Genomic DNA, 22574 nt, shown 5'->3' on the forward strand with positions numbered 1-22574 from the left:
TAGAACGTGGGATCATAGCTTTCGGAAGTGTTATTCTCAGAGCAAAACAAAAAGAATGCTGTGCAAGGTATGAGGGGTGCAGTAATGACTTGATGTAAGAATCAGGCTTTCTGTTGCATGGGTATTTTTTTGGTACAGCCAAAAGTTTTGTTTTATGAGAAAAATCATTACAATATTCAGTCAAAATGTCCATGTTCCTTGAAGATATTTAGCAAATTTACTGTAATCATGCTAAAAAAATCTATTGTTGATTAGTAATATACGACGATAATCACTCAATTTGAACAATTTTACATGTGATTTTCTCAGTATTTAGTTTTTTGAACTCTTAGATTATTAGATTTTCAACTAATTTCATTTTCATCAACAAAAATGTATGTATTCATCTTTCGTGTGTATATAGATGAAGTATAAATCTCAATTTAATAAACAACTCTCATGACTAGTTTTGTGGTCCAATGTCACATCTACAAAATCGTTTGAATAGTTGGGTGTACGTTGTCTTTATCCTCGGTTTTCTTTTTGTATAATCTTTCTACACTAGTCTGTTCAATCTCAAGCCTTTTCACACCTAAAGTGAAACAAAAAAGTGATACAAATCATATCTTACTGTTCACTGTTTTTACCCAATACCTGCTTTATCAAAGGTGGTCACGCCATATAACATCAACATGCTCTTTACTGGTATAGAATAAAGCACTTCAGTGTAGCTTATAATAATAGCTTTCACAACAGAAGAAGAAAATGGGCCATCTCAGCCATGCGTGCATTAACATGTGACTTCCCATATTTACATATAAACACCTTTTAAGTACCCAGCAACTTGGCATTGTCAAACATTTTACAAAAGGTTAGCTAATCACAAGACTCTATTTACATTCAGAAGGTATAGATGAAGAGTTCAGACGGGAAAGTGCCATCTGGAATTTCCTTCTACAGTGAACATTTTACTCATCCTCTTATGTTTAAGTTCAGTTATTTCATATTAAAAGTGACAAACAACCTATTCTTTGCCATACAATTAAAATGAATGAATCAAGACTATGGGAGCCTGAGAAAAATGCTAATATTAGAATAACATTTCAGATGGCGTTAAAAGGTTTTTGCATCTGAACTCTTCATATAATTTAGTACATACATAGTACACAAAGCACAGTAACAAAAAAAGGGAGGGAGCCTTGTCAAACTGATGATTGACTTCATAGATTTCTGTTGAACAAACTTGGTCCTTACATCTTCATAAGGGTGGTATTGTTTCAAATGATGAAACAGGTATGTGGTGTTGCCTGCTTTTGATGACACGAGTCGTCTGTGCAGTTTGCAGTGCACGTTGCTCTGTTATGAGTCTGATTGCAAAAAACGAAGTAGCTCCAGGCTGATGTCTAGTGACGTTTCAAGTCTGTGACTCTGACCTTTTTTTTTTACCTTATTTGTTTCTCACTCCTCCAAATGCAACTAACACTGTATGGCTGTAAACTTGTACTGATTGGGGCAACCGGAAGGGGAGGCTGCAAAATGCTTTAGCAGCGTTATGCACAGTGCACAAATATTATCGAACTGTCATTATCGTTTTATCAAAAAATTATATTTTGTGATAATTATCGATATCGAATTATCGCCCAGCCCAACTCAAACATACCATTTTTTTCTTCTCATCATTCTGATGTTGCCCTTTATAATCCAATACAAGCATTGGAAAAATCTCCAAATTACAGATCCTGTGTGTGATGGATGATTTCCAAACTGTTTTGACTCTTGGTTCACTAGCTTCACTAGTTTTAAACTGATAAAATATCATCACAAGTACACAAATACAACAAATACATTGGGTTGTGTCACAAAATACATTATGTTATTTTAGTATGTTTCGGTTCCATCTTAAAATGCAGTGTGAACAAGGATTAAATGTATATGAATCCTAGCAAAACCGAAGTATCATGGGTTAAACAACCTTCAGGGCCAGTTCAGATCATCACTGTAGAGTCCTTCTAGAAACATTAACTGGTATTATTGGTTTAAAACAAATCTTTGTTAATTGGACCAAAAATACTCTTGCACAAAAACCTAGAATACTGCCTAACTCTTGAAGGATGTTTAATTAGTCCACGTCATTCATCACGTATTTGGGGGTGATATTTGATTGCAATCTGTCATTTGAGGCCACATTTTGAGTTTGCAAAAAATGGTCTAAGCTTGCTTTCAGACAAACTCTGGCATAGTTTGACTGAAATATAAACACAACATTGACAAAAAGGGGGCTGCACGGTGGCGCAGTGGGTAGCACATTCGCCTCACAGCAAGAAGATTGCTGGTTCAAGTATAGAATACATTGAAATGCATCATGTTTTTGTAGTATGTTTAGGTTCTGTCTAAAAATGCAGTGTGAACAAGGACTAAATGTATATTAATCCTAGCAAAACCAAAGCATCATGGGTTAAACAACCTTCAGGGCCAGTTCAGATCATCACTGTACAGTCCTTCTAGAAACATTACTTGGTTAATATTGGTCCTAAAAAATCTTTGTTAATTAGACCAAAAATACTCTTGCACAAAAACCTAGAATACTGCCTAATTCTTGAAGGATGTTTAATTAGTCCACGTTGTTCGTCAATTATTTGGGGGTGATATTTGATGGGAATCTGTTATTTGAGACCACATTTTGAGCCTGCTAGAAAAATTGTCTGAGCTTACTTTGAGACAAACTCTGGCATAGTTTGACTCAAATATAAACACAACATTGACAAAAAGGGGGCTGCACGGTGGCGCAGTGGGTAGCATATTTGCCTCACAGCAAGAAGGTTGCTGATTCGAGTATAGAATACATCGTAATACATAATTTTTTTGTAGTATGTTTAGGTTCCATCTTAAAATGCAGTGTGAACCAGGACTACATGTATATATAAATCTTAGCTAAACTGAAGCATCATGGGTTAAACAAACTTCAGGACCAGTTCAGATCATCACTATACAGTCCTTCTAGATACATTAGCTGGTTATTATTGGTCTTAAAAAATCTTTGTGGAATCTGGTGCGGTTATCACTTTTTTTTATTGCCTTTCTTCTTTGTTTCTCATAACAAACCTTATTGGCTCGACTCTAAAGGCTTCGCAATATTGCCAAAGCAAAATTAAAATACAGTGCTTATTATCTCTCTTTGTATCTTTGTAAATCTTGCCAACACACACAAACCTTATTATTCTTACAGTTCCAGATATGAATGTTTCTCTCTATTTTATTAGCCACAATTTCCACACAGATGACCATAAAGTTAAGCAAATTGAAGATAAGTGAGTTATCATAACCATATTATGTTTTGTGGGATAACATCTCTTTGTAGACGCGGAAATCAAGTTTCCGCAGTGATAATTTATGCAGTTTTGTGAATCTCACTGAAGTCAGGTGAACACACACTCTTATCGAGATATCTTCAGTAAAATACACACATTTAAAATCATACAGACTTTCTAGTAAACATGCATCAGCTGTGCAGCTGCTATTCAGTCAAATTAGAATGGTATCAGCAATGATGTGAGCAGTATTAGCTCTAACAGCACAGATGCTTATTGCTAATGGCAATGATACCATAGCATAACCACTACCATATAATTTTTAACATACTATGTTGGTGTATTTTCTATATAATTCAATAATTTGCTAAATATTTAATTGACTTATTATAGTGTGTTATTTTTAACAGACTATTATTAATTACTATTTAAACTTTTAAATGGTACTTTAACGAACAAACAATTTTTTTAGCTGCTAGAATTAAATTATTATTTTACTGTGATTAATTTTATTTTATTATTTTTAATGAAATTTTATTAAATGAGATTGATTAATTTTTAAATAATTGAATCATTTTTAAATGGTGTTATTTAAGTATATTGTAAACAAAAATATATAATTGTCATTGCTTTTTTGCCTATTTTTATAACATAATATATTTTACATAAATTTTAAGGTGAATAATATTTTGGTGTATTTTTATATAATTAATACATTTAATAAATATTTAATTGGTTTATTATAGTGTATTATGTTTAACAGACTATTATTAATTACTATTGTAACTTTTTTTTTACTATTGTAACATTTTTGCTGTTAGAATTAAACTATTATTATACTGTGATTAGGGCGAAGCAGTGGCGCATTAGGTAGTGCTGTCGCCTCACAGCAAGAAGGTCACTGGTTCGAGCCTTGGCTCAGTTGGCGTTTCTGTGTGGAGTTTGCATGTTCTCCCTGCGTTCGCGTGGGTTTCCTCCAGGTGCTCTGGTTTCCCCCACAGTCCAAAGACATGTGGTACAGGTGAATTGGGTAAGCTAAATGTCCGTAGTGTATGAGTGTGTGAATGTTTCCCAGAGATAGGTTCCTGCTGGAAGAGCATCCGCTGCATAAAAACTTGCTTGATAAGTTGGCGGTTCATTCCGCTGTGGCGATGTTGGATTAATAAAGTGACTAAGCCGACAAGAAAATGAATATACTGTGATTACTTTTATTTTATTTAATGAGCTTTTATTAATTAAGATTAATTTATTAATTATCGATTAATTGAATAATTTTAAATGGTATTATTTGAGCATATAGTGAAAATAATATCAAATATTCATTGCTATCTTTGGGCTGCACGGTAGCGCAGTGGGTAGGTTGCTGGTGCCTTGGCTGGGTCAGTTGGCGTTTCTGTGTGGAGTTTGGTGTGGACAAGCTGGCATTTCATTCTGCTGTAGCGACCCCAGATTAATAAAGGAAAATAAGCTAAAAAAATGAATGAATGTATTGTCAATATTATCAGATTTTTCCCTTTTTTTTTGTTCAGCTACAGAAAAAAAATACTGTTGTCCAGGGACTTGCCTAATTAACATAATGTACCTAGTTAAGTTAATTAACCTAGTTAAGCTTTTAAATAGCACTTTAACCTGAATATATATATATATATATATATATATATATATATATATATATATATATATATATATATATATATATATATATATATATATATTCATTAGTATTTTACTTATTCTTAATATAAGCTTTTTGTATTCAATAATATAGTTCAGTATTTAAGCTGCACTATAATATTTATTTTAGTTTCTCTCAGTTCTGCTATTTCCATTGAGATGTGTAACTATCCCTTTTGAACTTCTGTTGAACTTTAGCTAATTATAGAAGAGGTCTGAGAATAGGAGCTAACCTGTGGTGCCTTACACACGCACACAAACACACCCTTGAGCTTTTATTGTCATCAGTGGGTTGACAGCTCCAGCCTCCTGTGTGCCCGCTGAATATCATCATGTTGGTGGCTTTGGATCTAATTTCCCCCCTCCTGCCCTCAAAAGAACCCCAGCGCACTTTGCTGTGGTCTGGAAAGTTCTGATCCGGTTGCATCTGGTTTAGTTCAAACTCTCTTTTTTGCTGCCTCATATCAAAGAGATGAATAAACATCTAAATTACAAGAAACCGCAGGTGTGTGGGTGTTTCAGTGTCAAGAGATCTGTCTTTTGTACATTAGATGACTTTAAAGGGTTCATCGGCTAATTTGAATATCAAAAGCGCTCTATATCAGATTTCATGACTCACTATTTGGTTTATCTGACTGAAAATGATTCATGCTACATGAGTTTAAAGGAATAGTTCAGAAATGAATATTTCGTCATTATTTACTCACGTTCATGTAGATCTTTTGATGGTTTCAATGAAAGTGATATGTTTGAATAATGCATATTTGATCATTTTAAAATAAATACATTTCAAATATATTTTGGGATTTGTTCAGGTGTTACTTAATGTTTCTTTTGTGACTTCTTTTGCAAGTGTTTGTCAGAAGAACTACATTTTGGGGTGCGATATATTTAGCCCATGATAATTGAAAACATGTGCCTCAGCCTATATTGCTGTGAAACGTAAAATACATTTCGGTACACATTTCAGATGACAAATCCACTAGAGGGTGCTGTCTACAATGTTGTAAGTTTGAAATACGTTACTTAGGGTTAAAATTTCTATAGATAAAAAGAGATAGATAGAGAGAGAGAGAGAGAGACAGAGAGAGAGAGAGAGAGAGTATTATCATTGAAATCTATGTTTGACAGTGCTATCATCTTAAAAATGATGATTTATTTTAATAACAAAGTTATATATAGCATGAACAAGTAAGGTTTGGTGATGTCGACCAATTTGGCATTGTGTGATGTCTAATGTGAAACATCGCGATGGATGATGGCATCACTGTCGTAGGCGGCGGTGAATTAATTATTTATGAATAATTAATTAATTCATAACGAAATAATTATTTGTAGCCTACCGTTTCAACTACCTGACCCGCATGGTCTTTGTTCAAGATTCTTACAGGTTGTGGAAATCCTGAAAAATGCTTGATTTTTAATACAGTGTTTTCAAGGTTAGAAAAGTGCTTGGATTTTTGACAAAGTGCTTGAACCTGCTTGAATTAGAAATTGCAGAGCTTGAAATTGTGACTGTTATGGTTGCATTTGTGCACAATTTTATCTATGTGACCTCAAAATATATTTGGGAGCATATGTGCGAGTGCATAAATTGTTGTCGTGCGACCAGCTTTCATTACAAAATGTTCACCGTATGCGCGAATTTATGAAGCTAATAATACGGCAAAACAATCTGAATTTGAATTGTGTTAAATTGAATAATTAACTATTTTTAACAGTTTTTTAAGAATTCAAACTAACACAATTCAAATTCAGATTGTTTTGGCCCTATTAGCTTCATATGTATTTAGGACACATTCACCCAGAATGCATCTTTGCACCTGAAACGCCAATCCACTGACTGTAAAAAAATAAAAATAACAAAGCACATGAAATATCATGAACGACTGGTAACGGAAGTTTGGTACTACACCCAAACAAAATCTGACTGTGAGCTCATTTCTTGAGATATCAACTTCAGAAACGAACACAAAAAAAAGAATTTTAAAAACATACTTCCAATACATATATTATCCAGTAACTCAACTATTTTTACTTATTTTTTAATAATTTTTGGGTGAACTATCCCAATAAATCTATGCTCTATAGTATTCAACAATGTAAGTTGAAATAGCACAATGGATTTAAATGTACATACAATATATATACATAATCAACCATGGATATTAGTTGCTAGAAAAGCATACAAATGTCGCTTGAAAGTGCTTGAAAAGTGCTGGATTTTGAAGTTGGAAAAGGTGTAAGAACCCTGTTTGTTTTACCCATAACCAAATCATAGATCAAAGATAAGTTACAAACAAATTACCACCTGTCAATCACTTTTTCTGCTGAACTCTGCAAGACTAGGCAGAGTGATCAATGTCATTATAATGGTGTTGACAAACTTGGTTGGGATTAAAGGTGCACAACAAGCAACCAACCAACAGTATCTGAGGTTTTCCCTAAAATTACTAAGTACAAGCGTGAAAGCTAAAGATCGAAGTAGTGTACTATTACTGTGACACAATACCTGATTCAAAAGACCGAAGAGTCATTAGACATCGATTAATCTTGGCGGGTGGATCAACACTTGCCACATGATTGCTCTCATCGGCTCCATTATTTGTAAGTGGCTTTAAGTGGGTTTGCAAACCCTAGTACTTTCCATTGCTTCTTCCTAAAACTTCAGCCGTATGCAGTTCCCGTGGTCACAAAAGCCCACTGTCACCTCAACTAGGTGCACCTAAAAAGCGTGACCGTCCATTGGAAATAACGAACTTGAACGAGCTTGCCCTAATTAATAGCTTCAGTCATAGTCAGTCCGAGTGCATGGTTATTAGTCTCGGTGTACAAACTAGCACACAGTTGGCATAATTTTGTTTAGTTGCTGCAGTTTTGTTCCGTGCAAAAACACGGTGTTGAGAAGCCTTTAAGATTAACTAACCAGTTAATCGTCGCATCCCTATTTGCGGTTCTGGTCTTTCTGGACTTATTGTTCAAAACTGGATGTACTTGTCAGGAAAACTTTACCTGTCACTGCTCACTCTGTCTGTGTGGAGTAGCTGCCTAAGGCTTGCCTGCTGGAAAATAAAGATGACAGAGGCAGTGTTATCAGCTGAAATATTGGTGACAGTCATTTTTATGTAAGCACTATGTCCAATATATCTAGTAACCAGAAATATCTAGGTCACAGCAATATATTCCAAGGCAAGTTAAAATGGAATTTGTCATGACAGTGGTAATTGTGTCTGTTCAGTTTGTCCGAATTTGACCCCTGAGAGATCATTTGCCTTTCTCAAGACCTTGCTTTGGTTTGCGTAACGCCCCATATGTGCTCAGCATGAGTCTGGTCTGTCACATACTTTTCTGTGTAGGAGGAAGTACTTGAAGGTTATGAAAGGTTTACAATGAAGTTTCCATCATCTGATTTGGGGGTATTTTCAAACATGCACTTCTTTCCTCTCTGCCCAATTCCCAATGTTCTGTTCTATTCTGCATGTGTCCCACATTTAAGTTTTGTTCATACTCTGTTTCTCTTTCTTTCTGTCCTAATAGTCATTTCAGAGGATGCTGTCGGCTTTGCACTCTGAGATAGACATTCAAAGATATCTGCTGAAAATCCAGGCTGCTGGTTCACGCAGAGTCAGTAGCTGCACGAACAAGTGTGTTTGTGTGTGTGGAGCATGTGTGTGTTTAATAACACCACAAAACGACTTAACATGAACAAAAAAAGGATTTGAAACTAATTAACTGGCTATACTGACATACATGCAGGTCTGTAATGGCAGTGTGTTTTTAAGTAGAAATCCTGCACGTGTTTTTAATTTGCTTTTGGTGGATGTAGTGAGTCTGTTTCATGTCATGCTGCATGACTGATTGCAGTGCTCACAGCTGTACAGCAGGTGATTGTCGCTTTAAATGAAAGTGCTGTGTGTGTGCTACACAATATGTTAATGTATTTAGACACTTTGGCATTGTTCGCAGCGAGTGGTTCAAGTTTTATGCATATGTTGAAGACGCAATGTCTGGGAATCCAAGGATAAGCAGATTCTAATGGTTTAAATGGGTTATGTTTAGAGCCAGACAGAATCAGCGGACATTTTTTGCTATTTCTGCACAGAATTTAGCAATTTTTTGGGAGTATCATAACTTAAACTTAATATATTAAACGATAAAATAATACCTTTTTCATTTTTATTCAATTTTTACAATGCAAATCCAATTACATCCTCTTATTTGCTAAACCAAGCAAGTCTCTCGTATAATATATCTACTAAAAGACAGAAAATATTACTTTACAAACTGTATTGTAAATAAATCATATGAACATTTTAATATTACTAGTATTATATCATAATAATATTAGTAAAAGGAATTTAAAATAGACATAATCACACAAGTACATACATACTAAATACTAAACTATGGGCTAAAAAACTGCGCACACAGATTCCACGTGGGCCTAGTTATGTCCTTTTCAATGGCTAGCGTAGATGATAATAACATAGCAGGTATTTTTTTGTTTTGTTTTGTTTTTTCAGGTGTGTGTGTGTGTTTAAATGGTATTTTATAGACCTCCAAACTTAGACACCTTAGCTAAAACAAAGCTAAATTTGGGCTGTCATTGAAAATCTAATGGATGTCTAACAAAAGTCCAAGTATAGACTAGTCATCATCAAATAGATAAGAACGAATGACTACAGATGTGAAGTCTATCTAATTTTTTATTTATTTATTTATTTTTTGATGCGGTTTACTGTCCAAATGTGGCATAGTTTTATGTTTTAATGGATGGTATCCGAAAAAATGAATCAGTTGACCTGTAAGATAATCCAAATCATGTATGTTAATGCTTGTAGACAACTTTGAATCAGATACATCCCAGCTAATGTGTCCAAAGGAACATCCTGGCCATCTGAAGCTAGTTTAAACTTAATATTTTATTAACTATTATTATAACGAATGAAATTATATTAAATCAAATGAATTATCTTAAACTGTCATTCTTAGACAATTACTTATTTACACGTTTTAAACCTGTTGGGCACAGAAGAAGATATACAGAAGAATGTTAGGTAATGAAAACTGCTATGGATATCCATAAAATTACTTGAGTTAGTGAATGATGTTTTTTTTTTGTTTTTTTTACATGAACTATGCCTTTAAATTGTGCATGTAAACTACTTTGAACCAGCTAATGAAACTACAATGCCCCGGAATCTGGCTGAACAAATTAAACTGGTATGATCTGTTTGTTTTCTAGCCAAGAAGATGTAAAAGGCCCAATAATAGCTGGATATTTTTGACAACAACTTTAGCTACAATCCGTCAACCATGTTCCCAAAAAAGCACAATGATTCGGATCTGGTTTTCCAGTCAAGAAGCAATAAATAGTTGTATGAAAGTTGCCAGTATCTAAATTAAACAACCTGCCATGTCATATACAATGTAAAAAAATGTGGCATTTCACACAATCTCTTCATGTTGTCCCAACACAGCTTGATTAAGTAAACTTAATTGTTTTTACAAATTTAAGTGGACTTAAAACTGAGGAATTGTGTTGATTCAGCTCATTTAAAATAAGTAGTTTGAACAAACAGTTAAAATAATTTTTTTGAGTGCAAATAAGGTGACAAGTTGTCTTTATTTTCCCTGGAAAGTCCCATATTACAGGTCAATATGAAAAAAAAAGGTTAGGCAAGTGTTCTGTCGCACAAAAACAGCCTATCACTGGTAGCCAATCTTGTCTTTGTATATTCTGCAAAACAAAATTACTTTCCAATCACAACTTTCTGGTTGTAAATGTGGGACTAGGGTCATCTGTATTCAGTGTCAATAATGAGTGTATATGCAAAAGCAATTTAATTTAATTAAAGCTACCATGAAAACATGAATAAAGGTGTTAAAAGAAACAGTACGACTTACTGAAATGTATCACATGTAATCGTGATCTATGTTTCCACTCCGAAAACACATCAGTAAAATGGCTTGTAAACAATCCATCATGTAACACGTTACATTTACCTCACAAAAGGTATTCAAAACTTGTTAGTTGGCAAGATTAAAATGTTCTTCCTTTAATCCAAAATCTGGTCACCCTTTAAAACAACCTTGACCGTGTTTTTAACTTGTAAGACACGTTTTTATTCCAGCAGAGAAGACAAAAATTGTGTTTTTATGCTGGATTTAACATTTTGAAGAAGTTATAAAACAGTAACTATGCCTAAAATTGTCTGACCACCTAAAACTGCTAATATAGGATATATTTAAAGAAGGTAAAATTACTTTCTCAAGCTGGTTTATATTAGTAGACTCGTTTTTCAGATACAAAACACTCACCGTGTCCTGAAAAACAGTCTGACAAATACAATTAAAGACAAAATTATAAGATTATAATTATTTTTAAAAAATATTTCCCAAGTGATGTTTAACACAGGAAGGATTTTTCACAGTATTTCCTATTGTATTTTTTATTTGTAGAAAGTCTTATTTCCTTTAGTTTAGCCGGCATAAAAATAGTATTTTTAAAAAGTCAATATTATTAGCCCCCTTAAGAAGTTTTTTTGGTTGACTTTAAACAAACCCCTGTAGTCCAATGATTTGCCTAATTAACCTAGCTTGTCCAATTAACCTAGTTAAGCCTTTAAATTGCAATTGAAGCTGAATACTTAGCTGTAGCTGAAATCGCATACTTCCGTACAATATAGTAGGCCAAAACAGTATGCGAGAGAATTCGAAAAACAATACGCAGGAAGTATCCGTATGACCAACTACATTTGGCAAGATTCCGAAGTGCGCATCTGATATATGCTATGCTATCCCATGATGTACCATGAGAGAATTCATAAATAAGAGTGAAGTGACGCAGCTGATTCGGGTAGGTCACATGATGACGATAAAATGGCCGATGTAGTTCATTCGAGTTCCATTCATACTTCTGATAATCATACTGTATAGAACCTAGTTTTCTAACGACCGAGTAGTACATTTAAATTTAAATGCAGTACCTACTAAGTAATAGGTGAGTTCGGACACAGTCCTAGTATACTAAACCAGGGGTTCCCAAACTATTCAGGCCACAACCCCAAAAACGACAATGCCAGTGACTCGCGACCCCCAATATACTCTGAGGTGGTTATAAATACAGTGGTTATAAATGCAATGGCGCAAACACACAAATTTAAACCCTATTCTTAAAAAACTTAAAAAAAAGTATATTCTTCATTCAATTTTATTAATGTATGTCAGTGCTGTAAATGGGCCAGAAAGTTTAACTTGGTGTTTTAAAATCAATCTGCTGCACCTGATGCTATTGCTGTGTCTTTAATATAATGTTATTACCCCAGGGGCGGCAATCCAATAGAACTAGTGACTATAAGTTACTATAGTAACTATATAGTAAGCATATGTATAGTAACTATAAACGACTATTTTTTTCTCTTCAGTAGTTCATGGATAAAATATGGTAATTCTCATGGTTTGATAAAAATAAATAGACTTTTGCAAATTACCAGGCGACCCCACTAACATTGTACGGCAACACCTCAAGGGGTCCCAACCCCCACTTTGAGAACCAGTGTCCTAAGCAACTAGTAAAATACTTTAAACTGTCATCATGTCAAAAATAAAAGATTTTAGGTATTTAGAAGGTATTATTGCTATTTCAGCAGAAATGTTTTGGATCTGGTTTGTTCTTATATACCACTTTAAACCAGCTACAAACCACCTGCCATGTCCTAAAAGCAGCCTGACAATTTGAACCTGGTATGGTCTGACTAAAAGGGTTAGATTTTCAGCAGTTGCACTAATGATGTTTCACCAAATCCAGCTTGTTATCTAAACCTCTCGTCTTCTTCCTCCTCCAGACCCGGGGCTCTAAGCAGAGTGTGGGGTGTCCGAGTCCAGTGCCTGTTTTTGTGGATCAGGTAGAGCACGGCTCACTGGTCTCTCTAGATGCTCTGGAGGTCATGTCTGAGTGTGATATGCCCCTCGCCTTCACCCGAGGCTCCCGCTCTCGAGCCAGTCTGCCAGTGGTCCGCTCTACTAACCAGACCAAGGATCGCTCACTAGGTATGCACATTGATACACACATAGTAAATTGACTACAAAATAAGCAAATACACAAATTTCAAATACAACAACCATACAGAGTGAGATAGTAGCTAGGTAGTTGCTAGTTCATTCACACAATTACACTTTACTCACCTCTTAAGTGGTCCCAAAACAATTATGAGCTTCTTTTATCTGTTGAATACAAAAGAAGATTGTGGAGAGGTAAGCATGATCGAACACCCAATGAGGGGGGAGAGCATGCTCAGAGCCCGGCGGCTAATCAGCAGGCCAATCAGAAATAATAAATAACACCTGTTTGTTCTAGTGATTGAGCCGGAGAGACACCCTTCTTAAGGAGAAGAGAAGTAGCAGCCGGGAGAGAGGGGAGAGCACACACACACACACACACAGTTGCACGTGTTGTGGCTAAAAATTGAAATAAAAACATTGACTTACCTGAATCGTCGACCCTGTCTTCACAATAACAGCGAACTTTACTACAAAGATATTTTGATGAAAGCTGTAAACCTGTAACAGGTTAACATTTTAACACCTTTCCCAGATAGCATACGAATGTGGGCCACTTTAGGCAGTTTTGCAACACTGGTGGTATTCCTTCTGCCCAGACAAAATGAATGTAAGCCTGAAGTTGCCCACCTGTACAATGTCAAAGTGGGATGAAAGATTCAAATCCATACATGGGCCATTTAAGGCAAAGACTTGGCACTTATGGCAAAATGTAATCTGAATGTGAACCTAACAACCCGGGCTCATTGTGGAAACGTAGCCCCGCGGACGTTTCTGCAGACCGCGAAATACGTCCCGGGAGGTACGTATTCGAGCGTTTTTTGTTTTCGCGGATCCGCAAGAGGCCGCTGTGCACGCCTTTTCGCGTCTCGAGCGTCGGGAGCGCGCGCCGTTCGCGCCCGCGCTGTTCTCGCACGAAATGCCTCCGGAGGCCCCAGTGGAGCCACCGTCCGTGCGACTGGCTGGCCGAACGATCAACCCAGCCGCCCTCCTCCTCCTTCCCTAAACCCAAGCGATGGTTTGCAAAAGCCGTCTAGAAAAAAAAAAAGCAAAAGCCCTCGTCTTTGATTTCGATCGCGTTTTCGGATCCCGCCGCGTTCTTGCCCTTATTTTTCGGATTCTGTTTTTCATCTTATCTGATTTCTGGAACCGCTCTTCCCTGGACCCGATCCCGGTCGTCCCCGCGGCCGGGTCCTCCTCCACTCCGCCGACGTAACGCTACGAGCTAAGTGGACAAACTTTTTAGCACCGGGAAAGCTCTCCGAGCCGTCGGTCAGAGAGCACGAAGAGGAGGAGCGAAGCGGTGCCACACCGCCCCGCAGCGTTCGCTCGAGAAAAACTAAACACGGCCTACGGGGCTACGTTTTCAGAATGAGCTTGGGTTGGAACCTAATGTGGCCCATATGGAAAATGATAAATTTGGCTCAAATGATGAAGGACAAATGTGGGCCACAGTTGGCAAAAATGTGGCATAGTCAATTAAGGGTAATCTTGGTCTAAACCTAAAGTGGCTCACACTTTTAAGTGCAAATGTGGCCCAGTTATCTTAAGACATATGTGGGCCACTTTTGGTCAATATTCGGCACAGTAAGCTATGGCTAATGTGGATTTAAGCCTATAGTGGCCCAGAGAAGACATGGAAAATGTGGCCCAGTTATCCTAAAGCAAATGTGGGCCACTTTTGGCAAATATTCGGCACAGTAAGCCATGGCTAATGTGGCTGTGAGCCTAAATCGGCCCGTAGAAGAGATGGCAAATGTGTCCCAATTATCTTAAAACATATGTGGACCACATAGACTAAAGTCACCATCATGGAGAAAAGTGTTTGCTTTAGTTGGGCTCATAGCTCTAAACCTCTTAATATTAATTTTATTTTGGGCTGCTGAAACATTTTAGAACTTTGCTTAAAAAGTTTATTCATTACAAAACTATTTAAGTAAACTTCAAACACACTACTGCCTTGTGTGACAACATGGGAAAATAAACAAGCCAGAATCAATAAAAAATCCATATTACAATTTGCTAATTTACACTGGGAAAAAGACAAATGTTTGGAGACATGTCCTGTGGTCTGATGGAACTAAGATTGAATTGTTTGGCCATAATGAACCGTGTTACATTTAGAGGATAAAAGGGGAAAGCTTACAAGCCGAGGAACCCCATCCCAACGGTGAAATAAGTAAGACCATTATGTACAAATACTGAAGCAACATCTTAAGACATCAGCCAGGAAATTAAAACTTGGCCACAAATGGGTCTTCTAAACAGACCATGACCCTAAGCACACTGCCAAATTGTTTAAAATGTGCTTTAAGGACACCAGAGTGAATGTTTTGGAGTGGCCATCACAAAGCCCTGATCTAGAAAATTTGTGGGCAGAGTTTAAAAAGCTTGTGCGAGCAAGACAGCCTACAACTCTGACTCAGTTACACAAATTCTGTCAGGAGGAATGTACCAAAATTCCTTTAAACTATTGTGAGAAGCTTGTGGAAGGATACCGAAGTCATGATGACCAAAGTCATACAGTTTAAAAGCAAAGCAAAAAAATACCAAGGAAATGTATATAAACTTTTGACTGTCTAGAAATTAATTAAATCTAAAAAAAAAAAAAAAAAATCTCATTTTCTCTCATTTCTCTCATTTCTCTCTCATTATTCTGCCATTTAGCAAATGTAAATCATTTAGGTAATCCTAACAGACTTAAAATAGTAAGTGTTTAGTATGATTTACCATCAGACATTTAAAAAAAATGGTTATGTTCCTTTTTTTAAGAGTGTATGTAAACTTCTGGTTTCAACTGTATATTAAATATAAATGCTTCTGTCTAGAAACTCAGTAACAATCTCTCAGAATAATTCAGAACACACTTAAAAATCTCATTGCACAGGATTTATGCTTTTGACAGTCGTAGAGGCGAGCACAACTCCAATAAAGCATATATGTTTCACATTCAATTCAGACTTCATTCATAATAAGGACAAGCAAGGGTTGAGAGGCATGTCGAATCAAATTTTGTGAATGATGGAGTTCGAATTCTCTGGAAATCTGCTGAGCTTTCAGTGTAATTCAGTGGGATGAATGAGAGATTTCGCTCCGTTGCCTTACTTATTTCCCGTCTACTGCTAAATGATTTAGTTGCGGAGTTAAAGCATCTGGAAGTGTGTGTTTACTTAAGTTTGTCTGTCTGTCTCTTTTATTTAAGTTCAGTGTCATAACAGCAAATTCGACTCTGTCATTATCGCTTCATGTAATGGAAATATACGAGTCTCCACCGCTGAAATCCCATAGCCTGTACTTAACAACTCCCAGACGTATTTTACAGCACACACACAGACACACACAAAGAAACGCACAGAAATAGGACTCTTTGCCAGCCTACATACACACATTCACCAGCACATTCTGTATACACCCAACATCCAGATAGAATGACGGTCATACGTGCGCACACACTCACACAGGCCCTGAAATGGGAAACTTTTCTGTCTACCTAACTCTGATTGGTCGGTTTAAACAAGGACCATCTGGAAAGACAGTTATGAGAAGAAAAAGTGTTAGCTCAAACGATTCTCTCTAAAAGGAGATGTGGATGTAGACAGACCTGTGTGGAAAAACTAGATGCTGTTTCGTGAGAAGGTAAACAAAGGTGAGAAGACACAAATGTTAGAAATATTCAGCATCAGCCGACTCACTGTAAGTCATCATTTCTCTAGATTATCACTCTTAGTTCATTTTAGTTGTTGTTGTTGTTTAAAGGTGTTGGTTTAGACTTATGGAAGACCTTCTTTTGGAGAACAGAGTGCACAGATTTATTGGATTTGTGAGATTTTGCTGCATTTATTTCGTATTTATGTTTATATAATTCACATTGCCATCATGGGACATAATTCATTTAAATATGTAAAATGTGTTTTATTAAAGGGGTGGTCCACTACGATACCATTTTTTAAACTTTAGTTGGTGTGTAATGTAGCTGTGTGAACATGAACAACATCTCTGAATGTAATACGCTCAATGCTTTGTTTTTTACAGAGTTAGCTTAGCAAAGCCTACAACAAACAAAATTTGGGGACTGCAAAAACTACATCTAGGTTAGTGAGATCACAAACGCTTCAGTTTACACGCATTCACCATGTGAATACACCCCACACAGTGAAGAGGCGTGTCCAGAGGCGCTATAATATTATATCAGAGAAAGCAAAAATGGCGTCAAAACACTGCTATTTCCACAGAGCTTGTTCTGTTTTTGTATTTGGGCTTCCAAAGAACACGACACAAAGACAGAAGTGCTCACAATTTAATTTTAATTATGTTCCAGAGAATTATATAAAAAAGATATAGCTAGCATTTGACAAAGGAGAGCTTCTAGAATCTCTCCTGGTTCCGTGCAGGATTCAGCTAAAAAACTCTGAAAATAGAAGCAGCTCCAACCATTATAGATGACGCTGTGGATTGTGAGCCACAACCTGTAAGTATTTTTATTGTTAAAGTTGATCTATTACACGCATGGTTTCTAGCATTAACGGTATGTTAAAGTAAGGACGTAAACAACAACGGGAAATACTGTTTGGCACTGTTAATAATTTAGCTACAAATTCACTATCCATCAAACTGTTGTAAACATCCACAATCTTCAGCAGAGCTGCAGTGTCTCTCAATGTGGCCACTTTCCCTGCATTCTACATCTCAAATAATGAACTCGCAAAAGATAACTGAATATTTCATATTACTTCCACATGCTTATAACTCGAATATATGTGAAAGACTCTTGACAGATTTTATTTTAGAGAGCAGGCGTGAGGTTCAGCTGTGTCCTTTTCATTACCTGTCTGATTTAGGCTCAACCTGATACGGCTAACAGCTACTCTGACGTTAGCTGGTAAGCTAAATTGTCCATAGTGTAGGTGTGTAAATGAGAGAGTATGGGTGTTTCCCAGTGTTCTTTTGCAGCTAGATGGGCATCCGTTGTGTAAAACATATGCTGGATATGTTGGCAGTTCATTCCGCTGTGGCACACCCAGATTAATAAAGGGACTAAGCCAAAAGGAAAATGAATGAATGAATTAATGATGAAAGAACAACAAAAACTCGAACCTCGAACTAAAATTAAAACTAAATGTTAATCAAAACTGAGATAGAAACTAATACCAAAATGATAGTTTAACCAGAAAACAAATGATTGCATGCTCTAAATGTCATTGCTTTATATTTTGAATAAATAAAATGAAGACAAAGTGTGGTGTGTATTTAATACATAAATTAAAAACAAATCAATCAACTAATAAATAAAGTAGATAATGTGTGAAATTCATGTACTTAATGTTGGTATTATATTGTAAGCCTACGCTGAAATTTAAGATTGCTTTAGCATTAACATTGCTACTTCAACGTTAATCCAAAATCTACAGAATGATCTTAATTCACCCATGTTGAAGGCAAAGCCCAGCTCACACCTTTTTTAATAACCCTAAACAATAGTAGCTTGTCAGATTGCACGAACACGATTTCACTATAGTGCAATCTTGGCTTTAAAATGACATTGTACAATGAAAACGCATATTGTCCAGACTTGCATTTTACTGAAATGACTTTAGTTTCCTAAAACACATGATACATGACCATTCACGCTCACTGGGCATGATTTTGGCAGGATACATGGTTACCATCAACCAGTTGCATAGTGATCATATGAGAACAGCTTGACGAATCAGGGAATAACACACAATTATCCAGAAGACCAGTCAGGCAGCGATTGTGGACAAAAAAAGTGTGTTGACTGACTTCAAGACATCTTACTTCTGTTTTCTGATTGAATGGCATGATCTAAGCATACATTTGTAATCAGAACTAGTTATTGTTAGCCTCCATAAATAGTATGAATAGAGATGACTGAAATGTCACATGTGGATAGTTTCGAAATTCAAACAATTAGCAGCTTTTTCCTTTGAGGGTTTTCCAGTTCTCTTGAGGATTGCTCTTACGTGATCGTGAAGAAAGCAGTCATTTAGATGTGGCTTGGCATTTAGCCCATGGTGCTCTTCTGAATTATATGTCGTTGATTGTTTGATGGTCGTTAATTAGTTATTAATGTTGGTCATTAGACTAAAATAGTAGGGTAGAGTTTCAGAGACAGCCTCAAACTAAGCGAGCTGTCGTTCCTTAGCATTTGAAATGCACTAAACCTGTTATTAAGTGTTATGCAAGCTGAAATGTACTTAATTTAATGTAAACATTTATTTAACCTTTTATTTAATAGTGAATATGTAAATGAAATAAAGGAGGGGTGTTTAAGAAAAACTGAATTTAACTGTTGGAATCAAGATTCGATTGTTATGTATTTTGTCTATCGTAAAAGTTTGTATTTTGTTCTTTGCTTCAAGAGTTCACACTAAGCTGATGATTGATTATAAACCTTGTTTAGCCTCGAGTCCTTGGGTCCCTCCCATTTGCAAGGCGAGTGGGGAGTTTGAGCTTAGGCAGATGTCGAGAACTCCCCTGCTGTAGTAGCTAATGAACATATAGGGATTGCTCTTAAGAGATAACTACTTACCAGGAGCATGTCTTTGGTGCTGATTTGGATTAGTCAATTAACTTAAGTTGCATGTTTTGGATGGTGGGAGGAAACCAGGGAAACCCACGTGAGTTTGTGGAGAACGTGTAAATTTTGTCAGCTGGCTTGGTAACGACTAGAACCAGTGACATTCTTGCTGTGAGGCAACAGTGCTAACCACTGGGCCATTGTGCCACTCATCTAGAAAAGAAGTAGGAATAGGGGTAAAAGGGGGATTCTTCAAAACCAAGATGGCTGTTATATGAAACTTAGGGTATTTATAGTGGCTTAGGAATCGTCTGATTGGTGAATTATAAATTGAATAATGCAGGTCCGGCTGCAAGCAATCGTAAGCACGTGATCCTCTCAAAATTAGTTAATAAATAAAAGTTTTAGCATTAGAAACTCTGAAAGGGGCAGGAGAAAACAAACTGATTAGACATCGATAAAGCGAGCGATTGCCCTATATTTTTAATTTCTGTAAACAGATGTCATGTTTTGATCTTCTATCCGTCTCACACAATCATGTGGTGCGATTTCACAGGTCGGAGTTCACCAGTCTTAAACTTTGAAATACAGAGACGTGCAAAATTTTGTGCACAAGCTTGCGTTTCCATTCTGCAGTATTGGCATGCGTATGAATGGAAGTCTAGGGGGTGAAAAGTGCAGTGTGACTGCAGCTTTAGACACGGGCAATATGGAGTCAGTGGAGGACGCCCTCAGCACTTCCCCTCTCCCATCCTTCATGCTTCATTTTTATAAACTTGCAGGTCTGGTTTGGCTACATGTACAATTGCATGGATGAAAATGTCGCACCTGAAGTAGTGAAAGTTAAACACATAAAGCAAGAGATCCTGTTTTGACTGGCAGTCTCTTAACACAGATTAACCACTGGAGGTTTGCAGTCTGCGTTTCAATATGTCAACACGGCCTGTTTACAAATACAGCATATGCTCACAATCTCGTTCATTCAGAAGCTGATTTAATGAGCCATGTGGGAGTTTGGCGAAGTTATCATCTCAAGTGCTTTTATCTTTTTAGTTCATCACAAGGATAAAAGAAAGGAAAACATGTTACTTGCATTTTTTTGAATACACATCTTACTGCCACCTGTTTACCTTAAAGAAACACTCCACCTTTTTAGAAAACTGGCTTATTTTACAAGTCTTCTATAGTTAAACAATTGAGTTATCATCTCTGGGTCTGGTGGGGACACTTTTAGCTTAGCTTAACATAGGTCATTGAATTATTATTAGACCATTAGCATCTTGTGCAAAACAATTTGAAGAAATTACTTTAGTTCAGGGGCGACAGAGTGGCTTACTTTTGCCTCCCAGCAAGAAGGTCGCTGGTCGATTCCTAGCTGGACCAGTTGGCATTTTTGTGTGGAGTTCTGCATGTTCTCCCTTGTTCATTTGGGTTTCCTCTGGGTGTTCCGGGTTTCCCCACAGTCCAAAGACATTTGGTATAGGCGAATTGAATAAACTTAATTGGCCGCAGTGTTTGTGTGTGGAGGAGTGTGTATGGATGTTTTCCAGTACAAGGTTACAGCTGGAAGGGCATTTGCTGTGTAAAACATATGCTGGATAAGTTGGCGGTTCATTCCGCTGTGGCGACCCTTGATGAATAAAGAGATTTAGCCGAAGAAAAATGAATGAATGAATAATTTTAATTTACAACGCAACTACTGAACAGTTAGCAAAAAGATTTAGAAAATCTAAACTCTTTGCTCATTTTTGTGGGAGATGCTAATGGTCTAATCTGATTCAATAATCTATGCTAAGCTAAGCTAAAAGTGCAAACTTGACACTCTTAGCACTTGGTTGTAAAATTCAGAGAGAATTTAGAGCCTCTTTTCAAAATATAACAAAAAATATGATGGGTAAAATTGACAATGTGGTGGTCCTAGTGTTAATACTACTTTAAACATATCTAATTATCCACATGCTCATAATTTTCCCATCAGATTTTACACAACCACACACACAACTGGGTGAATCCCTCATTAAGTGCAATAGACGAAGAGATCAGTGACTAATACAATGTGCAGAATTTATTGTATAAAGAGAAAAAGCTTCCTATGTATTGAGAAATTTGTAATGTATATTTTAAAATGTCCTATTTATAATTTTAAAGGCTTGCACAGTATTGCCAAAGCATTATTTACATAATTAATTACATAGACAAGGCAAGTATTTATATAATACATTTCATACACAATGGCAATTCAGTGTGCTTTACATAAACAGGAATAAAAGAAACAGTATACGTATAAGAACATTAAAAAAATAATTAAAAGTAAAAACAGATTAAAATGTGTTAAAACAGGTTATAAAAGAACAAAAAAGAAAATAAAGAAATAATAGTGTGATCTGTCGGACGTAGCACTCTGTTCATTCAATAAAAGCACAGATGTGTTTTAAGTCTAGATTTGTATGTACCTAATGTTGTAGCACATCTGATCATTTCTGGAAGCTGATTCCAGCAGCAGGGGGTTTAGTAGCTGAAAGCTGATTCACCCTGCTTTGACTGAACTCCTGGAATTTCTAGTTTATTTGATCCTAAAAATCTGAGTGAGGTTTGTATTCAATGAGCTTATCTGTAATGTATTGAGGTCCTAGGCCATTTAGTGATTTTTAGACCAGTAATAATACTTTAAAATCTATTCTAAATGTAACTGGGAGCCAGTGTAAAGACCTGGGGAACGGTGTGATGTGTTCTGATTTTCTAGTTCTGGTCAGAATCCTGGCTGCAGCGTTCTGGACGAGCTGCAACTGTCTGACTGTCTTTTTGGGAAGGCCAGTGAGGAGGCCGTTACAGTAATCCACCCTGCTGCTGATAAAAGCATGAACAAGTTCTCACTGGAACCAAAGAATCTAATTCTTGCAATGTTTTTAAGATGATAGTATGCTAATTTAGTTACTCCTTTGACATGACTACTGAAGCTCATATCTAACTCCTAAATAAAACCAAGATTATTGAACTTATTTTTTGTTGTTTGA

At 36.4% G+C, this 22574-nt stretch overlaps 1 protein-coding gene across 50 annotated transcripts in view; it reads left to right on the forward strand.

Moving 5' to 3' along the window:
• si:ch211-285f17.1 overlaps nucleotides 1-22574 on the forward strand; it is a 293770-nt gene that overhangs the window by 192432 nt on the left and 78764 nt on the right. For all 50 annotated transcript variants that reach the window (XM_073941510.1, XM_073941529.1, XM_073941539.1 and 47 more), the window contains one exon: nucleotides 12809-13013. In XM_073941510.1, coding sequence (XP_073797611.1) covers nucleotides 12809-13013 — 205 coding nt within the window. The remainder of the gene's footprint in view (nucleotides 1-12808; nucleotides 13014-22574) is intronic.

The sequence above is a fragment of the Danio rerio genome, chromosome 24 (assembly GCF_049306965.1).
Source record: "Danio rerio strain Tuebingen ecotype United States chromosome 24, GRCz12tu, whole genome shotgun sequence".
Classification (NCBI taxonomy): Eukaryota; Metazoa; Chordata; class Actinopteri; order Cypriniformes; family Danionidae; genus Danio; species Danio rerio.